Source organism: Stylophora pistillata, chromosome 2 (genome assembly GCF_964205215.1).
Source record: "Stylophora pistillata chromosome 2, jaStyPist1.2, whole genome shotgun sequence".
Classification (NCBI taxonomy): Eukaryota; Metazoa; Cnidaria; class Anthozoa; order Scleractinia; family Pocilloporidae; genus Stylophora; species Stylophora pistillata.
In genome coordinates this window covers 49,746,525-49,759,098 of record NC_142520.1, presented here as the reverse complement: position 1 = coordinate 49,759,098, position 12,574 = coordinate 49,746,525, and the positions used below count along the sequence as shown (strand labels likewise).

Sequence of the window (12,574 nt, the reverse complement as noted above, 5' to 3'; positions counted from 1 at the left end):
CAGAACAAGTGTGTGCAGTAGTCTTCTTATGGTTGTTAAATTGGGGCGCACGATCTTGATGTCAAGTCGTTTAACTAACTAAAAGCGTTAATGTACGAAAAGTCTGTCACTGCCTATCACATCAGTGATATTTTTTAGATGTATTTTAAAAAGCGAAGCCTATTTTTCACGGCACTTCCCTTCAGTTTTGCGTTTGTGGTTTTGGTAGGATGGTTTCATTGCTGGGCTGTTGCAGATGAAGGTGATGCAATTGTTATTTTCTTATTGGTTACATCGTAAACTCAATATTATTCCTGGCTCAGGCATTAACTTTCACTCACTTTTGAGTGCAATGAAGATCCTTTTTTCGAGAGCATAGGAGTTTGGGAAAAAAATACCAGCCTGTACTTCTTAGGTAAAGTGTTCAAAATCGTTGCCAACTGAACGATAATACGAGTTCTCTTAAGAGATAGTTGATCTTTATTAAGCAGAGCAACGATAAAAGTAACACTTGCTAAGCTGTCAGTCCTCATGCATCGTCATTATTTCTCTCTTAGCTAGCGAGTCACTTTAAATTACGTGAAACAGATCCCGCATATTAAGTATGACACATACTAACCTTCAAGATATTTATACTTGACAAAATCATTCTCTGCGTTCAATTTCTTACTCTTGCGGCTAAGTCGGGAAAACGAACGCAAGATCGACACTGTAAAAGTTATAGCAAACCATATTAAAAAAAATATAATTACACTAAGAAGACACCTGAGGTCAGTTCAGTCGCTAGCCAGTTTTACTCGCAACTAAAAGTTAAAGGACTTATATGAACGTAAAATATCAAAACTTTTACCCCTTTTACATGTCGTTTTACACTCTGGCAAGCTCCTTACAGTTTTCTATAGAATATCTTTTCTCAAAAGTGAGGGAACTGATCAGATTTCGGTTGAATGGTGAAATATAGTAGCATACAACTCCGGCTGAAAATGATCTTTAGACTTCCCAAACCTTCAGGGACTTGTTTCCATGTACTAGTAATAATGTTTTTTTTTTTTTTTTTCTTTTTTTTTTTTTAACGCGTGTTTCTTATTGTGCGTAAGTGTTTTAGAATTCTGATAAGATATTGGGCATTAGCAAAATACTTTGAAATAATGTTTTTTTCATTCTATGTTTCATAACTCATAACTAGAAACAAAAGTCGTCACGGATAAAGGAATGGCTTATATCAACTTTGAGCGTCACAAGTTTTCCTACCTCAACGTCACCAGTATTGGTTTGAATTATGTTATGGATGACAGTGACTGTGGATTTGCCTGTGTCAATATTTCGTCATGTTTCTCTTTCAACCTGGCCGCATTTCATGATATCAATGGCAAAGTTCTGTGCGAATTGCTTCCATCAGATATCTACAACAACTCAGACAAACTTATCCCTTATCAGAGTCACCATCACTATACTATCGCAGTAAGTTGTAATAAAATTTGTTCACTCTGTATCAAAAGTTGCAAATAGAAAAAGAGAGGAATTACACACGATTTCGTGCGTATGGAGTGGGGTTGATTTCAGAAATAAGGAGAGAGGTCATTTGAGCGTAGAACTCATGAAGGATTTTGGGTATTTGCGGGGAAGGTCAACTAACGGATACTGACTCTATTTGTAAAGAAGGCTCATAATAATATTTATTATGACTGTCGAGCTTATTCCACATCACCAGCGTTTGTTTCTCATTGCTATATGTTTTCTTTAGTCTCCATGTATCAGTTGGCCTTGTCAGAACCATGGGAAATGCGATCCACAGTACGAGAAGAACAGTTACGTGTGTGTTTGCGCGAGAGGATACACTGGGGCACATTGTGAAACGGGTAAGACACAATTAAATGTACATTTACAAGACTGCTTCAAACTTAACTGACGGTATAATTCTATTCACCAACAGGAGACTGCCCCAAATCTTAGTTGTTTACCGTTATCCTGCTATTATCGTATATTTCCAAATTCTCCTGTTAATTTACCCAAAAGTTAATTTCATTTTTCCTTCAGATATTGACGAGTGCAGTACTTCCATTCGGCGTTGTGACATTAATGCAGACTGCCACAACACTGACGGCTCCTACAGCTGTTCCTGCAAAAGCGGATTTATTGGGAATGGAAAAACATGTACAGGTAAACCCTATTTGTTGTTAATCTGTTTGTCATAACAATGTAAAATGCGCTGCACAGTACGAGAAGACGTACAGTTACGTTGGCTTTTGCGCGAAAGAATACGCATTGTGTGACTAGTGAGACACAATTTAGTTCACATTTCATTAACTGCTTCAAACTTAGCTAGTAAGTAAGTAAGTAAGTGAGTTTATTTAAACAGGGTAGCCCATTCAGCAACGAGGCTGGTATCCATAGGGGTCTAAGGGAATAAAGATATGTACAACTTAAAAATTTAAAATTGGAGTAAAAATTATGATCAATTAGAATAAAAATTATAATCAATTGGAGTCAAAATTATAATTAATTGAGCTCACCGCCTCCCGGTTAACTCAAAGGATAGAGCGCTGGACTGTTGTGCGGGAGGTCGAGGTTTCGAGCCCCGGCCGGACCAATACTCAGGGTCTTAAACTAATTGTGAAGAATGTGTTACCTTTCTATAAGATCAAGAAATGGTTAGATATTCTAGTCTTCTCGGATAGGAACGAATAAATGGAGGTCCGGTCTCCAGCAGGGTTGGGGTAGAAGAAGTTAATTTCTCACACACGAGATTACTGTGTGATGGATGTTCTCCCCTGGGGTGGGGTGGGTGGGTGTTTTAGAGGGTCACTAGGGAGAATACTTTCAAAAGTAGTTGGTGTCACCCTCTTAAAATAAAGGTTATTATTATTATTATTATTATTATTATTATTATTATTATTATTATTAAATAAAATTTAAAAGGCTAAAATACACAAATATGATAACATGTTAATAGATTTGTAGAGGAGAAAAATTACAAATAAAAAAATGTCTAATCATCAAACTCTTAAAATTAATCCAGGAAGGGGGCACTCTTAATATAAACGTTAAAATAGATTTTTCCTTCATACTTAAAAGTTCTCTTGCTGCAGGTCGTTTCTTCTTCGAGTCACCTGATCATGAAAAGCCCTATTCCTTGTAAAATGCTGAGTAAGATATTTCGGAAAATTATTCAAGCACTAAAATACTTTTATGCAGTTTCCTTCTACAGGCTAACCTTAATCAGTTAGGCTCGTTGAGAGTGTCTTTTGAAGTTTCCTTTGAAGAATAATTCGAGCCGCACGGTTTTTTAAGTGCTGAAGCTCTTTGCAACATCCTTCTGAGATCTCACCCCAGGCCACATCGGTGATCTTTCCCACTAAGTGTTTCTTCTAATACAACACCCAAATAGTTAAATTTGGCTACCCTTTCTAAAACCTTCCCGTGAGCTGGATACAAAAATTAGGCGATTTTGTGAGATCTTGTCAACTTACTCTGATTTAACATAAGCTTGTTACTTTCCATCCATTGCGCTACTCGATTTAACTCATCCTGTAGTACCTTATTTATTACCAAAGTACAAGGACTCGTAGAGTATACCACAGTGTTATCCGCATACATATTAATGAAACAGTTTTCTAAGCACTGAGGCAGGTCATTTATGTATAAAACGAAAAGAAGAAGCCCTAGAATTGAGCCCTGCGGAACACCAAATTGGATGGCTTGGCTGGAGAACAAGTCCTTTCCAAAATGTACCCTTTGTGTTCGTGTCGTAAGATAGTCCCGGAACCAATCCAGAGTGCTTCCTCTGACTCCGTAGTTTTCTAGCTTGTAGAGTAAACATTCATGGTCTACTAAGTCAAAAGCTTTTTCAAGTCAATTAATATAGCGCCAGTAGCTATTTGTCTATCCATGTGATCCAAAATAAGATCGGTGAGATAAACCTCAGTCTGCAGTTTCCGTGGAGTGTTTCTTGTCCAAACCTGATCCGCGGTGGATGTACAGTTAAAAAAGCCAAGAATTGAACCTGAATAGCACCCTCTAAGATCTTTGATACTTTGGGAAGGAATGAGATCGGCCGATAATTATTCTCATCGTTCCTTGTTCCCGATTTCAAAATAGCTGTTTTTTGTTTGGTAAAAGCGCATTTAAAGTTTTCCACAATTCCCGCGAGTCTTGCTTTTCACGTAACTGCTTTGAATACTACTTTGCTTTTTCTCTACAAAGTTTCATCGACACAGCATTTCGTAGCCTTTTGTAACTGCTCCAGTGAGGCTCAATAGCTTTCTTGTGATGATAATCGCGCCTTTTCATCAAATCTTTTACAGTGGGTGTGATCCAGGTTAACGATCTCCCGCGCACACGACAGGTGACAACTGGGGCGTTACTATCAGCTGCTGACTTAAAAAAAAATCTTAAAAGAATTCCACGCATCATCTGGATTTGGCTTAAATTCAACAACATCCTAAGGGATACGATTCAAGTCTACTCTGAATATTTCAAGATCATAATGTATATAGTTTCTCGCCTTAACTGTCTTTGGTGGAGGGAGTTTTATTTTGTGAAGCGTTCTTATTCCAAAAATGGCGTAGTGATCGGAAAAATCAATCAAAATTACACAGGAATAAAGGCTGATAGTTTCTAAAGAAACTGTTTGGGGCTGCGTCGGTGGGGGTAACGAAATAATTTGAATATATCAACAAAGTTGAAATGGTAAATTGGCCACCATTACGATTATAAAAGCTGACGTTTCGAGCGTTAGCCCTTGGTCAGAGCGAAGGGCTAACGGGGTAATTACCATTTCAACTTTGTTGATATATTCAAAATTACACAGGAGTGATAAAGTTCGGGCCTTGTAGTGAAGAATAAGTCAATTATAGTTCTGGAATGGTCAGTGATTCTCATGTATTCAGTAATTGATGATTTGCGTCAAATGCAAGGTACTGGTGATACGTAAGAAGTTCTTTGCTTTCGGTTGATGGCCAGATGAATTCAAAGCCATGTTAGAATTAAAGTCCCCAAAAGAGTGACTTCATTGTCATCCTTTGAATAGTTCGTTAACATCGATTGAATTTCACCAAAGAAAACAGAAGCATCCGAACTTGGTGACCTGTATAGGCTGCCAAACAAGATTTTCTTGAAATTAGGTGGCGTAAGTTCAAATCAAAGCGCTTCAATATTTGAACTATTTTCATTATTTATGAGGTTGAAGTGTAGATGGTGGGCAATATAAACCGCCACGTCGCCTCCAAAACAATCTCTATCTTTTCTATTTACGTTGTAGTCCGGAAGGTGTTGTTGTTCATCTGTGATACTCTCGTCAAGCCATGTTTCGTTTAAAGAAAGAATGTAGGGTTCACGCTAATTAAAAAATAGGCGTAATTCATGCATCCAGTTTGTTTCGTAAACCCTGACTGTAGATATTTAGATGATAAATTCTTAAGCCTTTCGTACTGCAAGGAGGAGGAAAAGCTGGCCCGGGATTCGGTGATACATCTTTTGCCAGGACAATTAAGTTTGCGGCTAAGGTGATACCAATAAGCCGTGTGACAAGAAGATATTTTAAACTTGCCGCCATCTTCGATCCCGGCTTGCGACGCGGCTTGACTTGTCGGTAGGAAGAAAAGTTTACTCTCACTTAGTTGCGTACCTACCAGCTTCCAAACGCGAAAGGTGAACATCTTCCGAAAGTATTTGAAGCTTTCTTGAGAAATGGAGCACCATTAGACAAGTTAGGAGGTAAATCATCACAGAGCCAGATGAACACAACCGACCGGCCATTATAAAGCTCTAGCTATCTAACATTATATTTCTCGTTCACAACCGGAAAATGACTCATAGCTTAGTTGTTTACCGCATTCCTGTCGTTAACGTATACTTCCAAACTCTCTCGTTCATTTAGCCAAAAATTAATATCGTATTGCCCTTGCAGATATTGACGAATGCAGTACTTCCATTCGGCCTTGTGACATTAATGCAGACTGCCACAACACTAACGGCTCCTACAGTTGTTCCTGTAAAAGCGGATTTTTTGGGAATGGAAAAACATGTACAGGTAAACTCTAGTTTTTGCTGATCTGTTGGTCAGAAGAATGTAAAACATTAGGAGAAGACACACTGCTACGTCTGCGTTTGCGTGAACCATACAAATGGGGACATTGTGCAACTGATGAGACACAATTTACTGTACATTTACATGACTGCTTCATACTTAACTGACGGTGTAAAGTCTCCTCCCCAATCAGATAATGCCTCAGATTTCAGCTACTTACCGCTTTCCGATTGTTATCATTGATTTCCAAATTTTGTTGTAAATTTACCCAAAGGTTAATTTCCATTTTCCTTCAGATATTGACGAGTGCAATGCTTCCCTCTGGCCTTGTCACGTTAACGCCAATTGCCAGAACACTTATGGTTCCTACAGCTGTTCTTGTAAAAGTGGAAAAACATGTATGAGTAACCCTATTTGTTCTTAATCTGTTAATTACACCACTTAAAGTTAGTTAAGCTATAATTATTTCCTTCCTACGAGTTTTGCCCACTTAATAATTTTATCTTTTATAAATATATTTCCTTCGTGGTCACCAGAAAGTTTTTCATGGTTAATTTATTTTGATAATGACGCCAAGAAAAACAGAAGAAGGGTGAAACCATTGCACAACTTGTTACAAGCTAGAAAAAGAATAAATTACTATCCTTTCCGATATGGCCATCCAGAAAGACTTAGAAATAAGATTAAAGTATCCATACATTGTTATTATAAACAGAAAAGATGGGAAATGTTCTTTCTTTGCAGGCTGGACTCTTATCGCTCGATTCTCAAACAGCGACGGCAAGAATTGGATGCGTGATGATGGTAAGTGGTGGTATGACCAGCAAATTGCCACTGGAGCGACAAACGACCCTTCAGTGAACAACGATATGATCTCAACAGCCTTTTGGTCGGTCAGCGGTAACGAGATAAAGATCACGCGCAGTGACGACCCCAGCCACACCCCTCTTTTACAGACCACGGGTAACTGTTTGGGCGGACAAACATTCCGATCCAAAATCACAAGTTATGGCCATTTTAGAAATGGCAAAGTCTGGGCCAGTGATCGGTGTCTGGGAAGTTGTGTGGTTCAGTATGGCGGACAGTACAAGTCAACAGACGGGTTTCAACAGGCTGAATGCAATGGAAACATCCAAAGCGCAAAAAAGATCGGCTTTTGGTGTGACTGGAGTGGTGGTGATGGATCAGTGATGATGATTGGTGGAGGAGGAAGTAGCTGCTACCGGGCAGACCACGGTGTTGGTATTACAGAAGCTAACCAAGCCTCTTTTGTGTTTTCAACTGAACATGACTTCGGTTTTAACTCACATACTTCTCAGTCCTACTCATTAAATCTTTGGATCCGTTAACCAATTGGATGGTTTTTTGCTTTCGCTTTTATAAAACAGTTTAACCTCAAACAGCTACACTGTGTCACCATCAAGTTATTCCATTTTAACAGGACCGAGTCACTTAATTAAACTGCATTTTTAATAATAGTTCGAAATTAGCTTAAGTTGTGACTCAGCGATGCGAAATCAACAAATATAGGAGTATCACCGAGCAGGAAAATTTATCTTTAACTTTCAGGACTTTGTAACATTTTAAAGGAATGACACACCTGCTTACTTACACGAGAAGTACCCTGGGAACTATATTGCTTGTATTTAGGGTAAACCCCTATGATTTGAACAAGAAATAAATATTTACGCTTGATAGGTACCGCTTGGCGTTCATTATTACCCCTATTCTATCTATCTTCCCTACGACTAAGCCACGAAGAACGTGACAGTGGGAGGGGGTGTGAAATCTTTCCTCCATTTGAAGAACGTGACAGGTAAAGGTAAGGTAAAGGTCTCTATTTTTCTAAACAACATACGTGTTTAGTTACAGTTTTAAGGTTGAAATCAGACAGGCGCCTCTGGCAGCCGTGTTTAGTCCGTAGCGATTTCACCTACCCACCCAACCCACCCCAGGGAGGACATCCATCACACAGTAATCTCGTGCGTGGGAAATTAACGTCTCCTACCCCAACCCTGCAGGAGACGGGACCTCCATTTATTCGTCCCTATCCGAGAAGAGTAGAATATCTAACCATTTCTTGATGTTAAAGAAAGGAAGCATATTCTTCTCAGTTAATTTTAAGACCCTGAGTGTTGGTCCGGCCGGTATTGAACTCTCGACCTCCCGCACAGCAGTCCGGCACTCTCCCAATTGAGCCAACTAGGCGGCGGTAAGGGGCGAGGGGGTGTGAATTCTTTCCTCCATTTGAAGTTAGTTATTGTTTCCATTTCGAATATTGATTCTACAGTTAATGTCACGCGCAAATGAGGCGAAAATTAGGAAAAGACTCAATTGATGTCTGTATACGAAACTGACCAAATTGTGTCAAACGGTATTATGAATATTGAATATGAGTGCACTGAAAAGGTTATGACAAGTACCTCAAATGATCCAGTTTTGATTCTTGTTCCAATAAGTTTAATTTCTTTTATTATAGATGTGTAGCCATCTGTAATAAACTTGACTCAAGATTGAAACTATGTGAAAAGCCAGCTTCTTTTAAGAGAGCTTTGAAAAGGCATCTCCTGAATGATTTTTTATTTAAATAACCATTCTGTTCTTAAAGTTATAAGTAACTTATATTGTTTTTAACTTGTTACTAGTTAGTTTTGTATGTATAGTATCAAGTATGTAAATTATGCAATTGTTCTCTAAAAAGCCCCAGACGGGGATGTGTGTATGTATGTATGTATGTATGTATGTATGTAATTTCGGGATCTATGTGCTCCAGGGATTTTGAAAGTTTTCTTGAGCGCGTCGAGAGTGGCCAAAATTACAAACGCTTAAGATTTCTAGCTATTGTTTTTGCTGTTATTTTTTTATATTATTATTATTATCGTTATTAGTATAATTGTTACTGTTACTTTTATTATTACAGGTATGCTCTGAAAAAGAAAAAAAAAACACTATTTAACAAATTTAAAGTGAACTTTACGTGAAACACTTCAACGGTCTTAAAAATTCTATTTTGTTTTTCTCTTCGATTCCTCCCTTTCTTATCTTAACAGTTGCGCCACAATTGACCAAAGATATTTTTCTTTCCCGTTCGAGGAAGGCACCGTGGCAGAAATAACTTGTGAAGCCCTCAGTTACCCTTCGTCTGTCATCTCATGGAAACGCATACTCATGGCATTGCCAAAAGGTCGATATTCTGTTTATAACGGCACTTTAAGAATCCGAGACTTCTCCTAGACAGATTCCGGGCTGTACGTTTGTACTGCTAAGAACAAACCTAAATCCGTTTCAGCGACAATAGGGGCTCCGTTCGCCGATCGCATAGTATGTCGGGTAACAAAACTAAGCCTGGCGAGGGTAGCCAGCGGCCTGCATGGACCAGGGGAGCTAACTGGTTTATTTGTCGACTGCAGGCCGCTGGCTACCCTCACCGGGGTTATTTTTGTTACCCGGCATACTATGCGATCGGCGAACGGGGCCACGATCGTTTCAACGGGACTAATTCGAAATTAGAAAGCCTTTCGAACTGGAGATAAAAGCATCGCTAGTGAAAGATCTGTGGGAGGAATTGGGAATCGAGTGAATGGAAATGGAACTGCAACATCTCTGCTTCGGTTTTCTGGAGGAATCGAGACTAATGGTAATTTTTTGGCGGATTTTTTCGCTTCGGGCGACGAACACTTCTAGAGTGGGTTTCCGGCCTTGTTGAACACCACGATATCGCTAGCTCGCCGAAAACGCTTCAAATGGCCTGAGACGCTAGCAATCAACAAAGAAAACAACAAGGCAATAACGTAAGTCCATTTTATTTCAAAACAAGACATTTTTCTCTCTTTTAAGGCAAACCGTTAATATCCCATACAAACCTTTATAAATATAAAACGTTGAGCAACACTGTAAGAGTCACGTCCGCTTTTCTAGTAGTAAGCTTGGGCTGCCTGTGGCCTTACGGGCTCATCAAAATACTCGGGCACACCTCGTAAAAATACTCTGCGATACTACACAGACGATACCACAAAGGTTGGGTCGTTTGGGGTGACCGTCTCGGTTCTCCTCCATCCTAGCATTAGCACTGCACTGATGAGGCCCAGAAGGCCGAAACAGTACTGTCTGCAGTTAGATATAGCTCTTTGGCACACAAAGCTTTGCTTTCATGTCCAAATTGAGCACTCTATGTAGGATGAGTCATTGCCGTTGCAATTGCGCATGCTCGCTGGTTTACTCTAGTTTGAGCACTCTGGCATGGCTTAGACGATACCACAAAGGTTGGGTCGTTTGGGGTGACCGTCTCGGTTCTCCTCCATCCTAGCATTAGCACTGCACTGATGAGGCCCAGAAGGCCGAAACAGTACTGTCTGCAGTTAGATATAGCTCTTTGGCATACAAAGCTTTGCTTTCATGTCCAAATTGAGCACTCTATCTAGGATGAGTCATTGCCGTTGCAATTGCGCATGCTCGCTGGTTTACTCTAGTTTGAGCACTCTGGCATGGCTTAGACGATACCACAAAGGTTGGGTCGTTTGGGGTGACCGTCTCGGTTCTCCTCCATCCTAGCATTAGCACTGCACTGATGAGGCCCAGAAGGCCGAAACAGTACTGTCTGCAGTATATATATATACATATAGAAATGCAGTTATATATATATATATATATATATATATATATATGTATATATATATATATATATATATATATAAAGTGTGACTTGATTTTCGTAGAACAGTGCTCAATACATAGAAGTAGAGCGAAGTATATATTGTGGGAGGAAAAAGACAAGTAAACTCCCCTGATGGGTGGGCGACCACGAAACAGGCTTGTAGGGATGAACTTGTAGTTTACTTGTCTTTTTCCTCCCACAATATATATATATATATATATATATATATATATATATATATATATATACATTCTCTTGTCGTACTCAGGGATTGTCTGCTTCCACAATATATATTGATTTCGTTCCTTTTTGGACGGTTGTTTGAATGGATTAGAAATGCATTCAAACAATGCTACTAATGTTCAATTAGTAGGATCTTCCTCGATAAGAATTTCTTGAGATCTGTAATAGAGTTTCCTAAAATGGACATGAAAATGGCTCATACTCCCAAAAATACTTTCTTTTCAACTGAAAATTTTACTTCTGCTGCGCAAAACTACTAGAGTACCGTAATGATTCGATTTTTTATTTCCAGGGCGCTTATTTACTCTTGAGTTACCTCAAGGGAGGGCGCTTACTGTAACTGAGGTTGCTTAAAAATGTAAGTTTCTATTTTGAGAGACAGCAGAATGTGAGACAAACTTCAAGTCTTATTTGAAAGGATAGAAAAGATTGGAAACTGAACGAACTTGTTTCACCCCTGGATCATTCCTTGCTTAAACGACTATAGCCAAGCAATCTTCGCAACATTTTAAGACGGTATCTTTCGTTTGAAGGGACTGTGTACTGACATAATAGTTGAGAAACTGAGACCAAGACCACTGTTTTTGTGATAGGACTTTACCTGACCAATTAAAGGAAGATGGTCCACGGCTGATCTCAATGAACATCTACTCTGTACAATGCTATGCCTGAAACAGAATAAGAGCGTTTATTGGAATAGGGGGCGCTTATGCTATAGGAACACTTATCAAAACGAGGGTGCATTCTAAATAGAGATTCCTATTAGAACAGAGGCGCTTATTAATAAAAAAAATATATATTAAACGTTGGGGGCGCTTATTAGAGAGGAAGCGCTTATTGGAAGGAGGGCGCGCACTAAGTCGAATCATTACGGTACCCAAGCGCAAAGGCTTATGGACTAACATTAGACCACGAATATAAGTGTACAAAACAGGAAATTCGAACTACGTCGAAGGACACCCATGATCATTTAATTTAAACACCAGAAAAGTTAACAATGCAATAAGGTTTACATTTCACTTGCTAGATTGATACGTGCTGGTTCATTACTGCTCCTAATTCGTTTGCATTATGAAGGGACGATCTCACTTCATGCAGTTTACTGACAGAATGAAAATACAACCTTTTCTCAAGGCTACTAATTAACAACAACCTCTAAAACTGGCTATTTGAAAGAAGGGAAACTATAGAACTGACTGCCTCAAAGATGTTTTTAATTGCATCTATATATTTCTTGGAAAGAAAACCTTAATGCCAAAGAATCATCTTTAAAAATAATAAGCGGGAGTTGTTATTGATAACTGATCTATTCTGAGCAGCATCGACTATCAAGCTGTATAATAAATAATTTACATGCTAAAAGAACCAAATAGCATTTAATAATAGCTCTTGCAAAAAATTTCCGATCTAGCCGATCAACCCACGCAGATCGTTGTTCTCCTGTAGGGCATGAAGCAATGCATGTTAATTCACGGTGAGAACAGCAATTATGCATTATGGTCTCGAACAGTTTGTAGAAAGTAGTATTTTCCTTTGGGGTTTAAGACTTCAAATGAGATTTATTGATTAAATGTTGTTACTTGAGAAGTTCACACATGCGCTTACATCATTGCAATACTTTTCGTGGTATGGGCCTCCGCTTGTAACCAATAAATAATTAATTCTAAATG

The 12,574-nt window shown here is 38.9% G+C and overlaps 1 protein-coding gene across 1 annotated transcript; it reads left to right on the top strand.

Annotated features, from left to right (window-relative positions):
• Positions 1–7,708, top strand: LOC111346649 (uncharacterized). The gene is made up of 7 exons (XM_088748138.1): positions 1–241; positions 1,166–1,440; positions 1,724–1,838; positions 2,017–2,139; positions 5,888–6,010; positions 6,304–6,405; positions 6,752–7,708. The coding sequence occupies exons 1-7, from the start codon at positions 139–141 to the stop codon at positions 7,354–7,356; spliced, it is 1,446 nt and encodes a 481-aa protein (XP_088604264.1). The 5' UTR covers positions 1–138; the 3' UTR covers positions 7,357–7,708.
• The last annotated feature ends 4,866 nt before the right edge of the window (positions 7,709–12,574 follow it).

Bases quoted from the DNA above. Each gene is read 5' to 3' on its own strand.
- LOC111346649 (XM_088748138.1), top strand. From the start codon at position 139: ATGTATTTTAAAAAGCGAAGCCTATTTTTCACGGCACTTCCCTTCAGT. The intron at 1,441-1,723 runs GTAAGTTGTAAT...TGTTTTCTTTAG, and splicing joins ACCATCACTATACTATCGCA to TCTCCATGTATCAGTTGGCC. The intron at 6,011-6,303 runs GTAAACTCTAGT...ATTTTCCTTCAG, and splicing joins GAATGGAAAAACATGTACAG to ATATTGACGAGTGCAATGCT.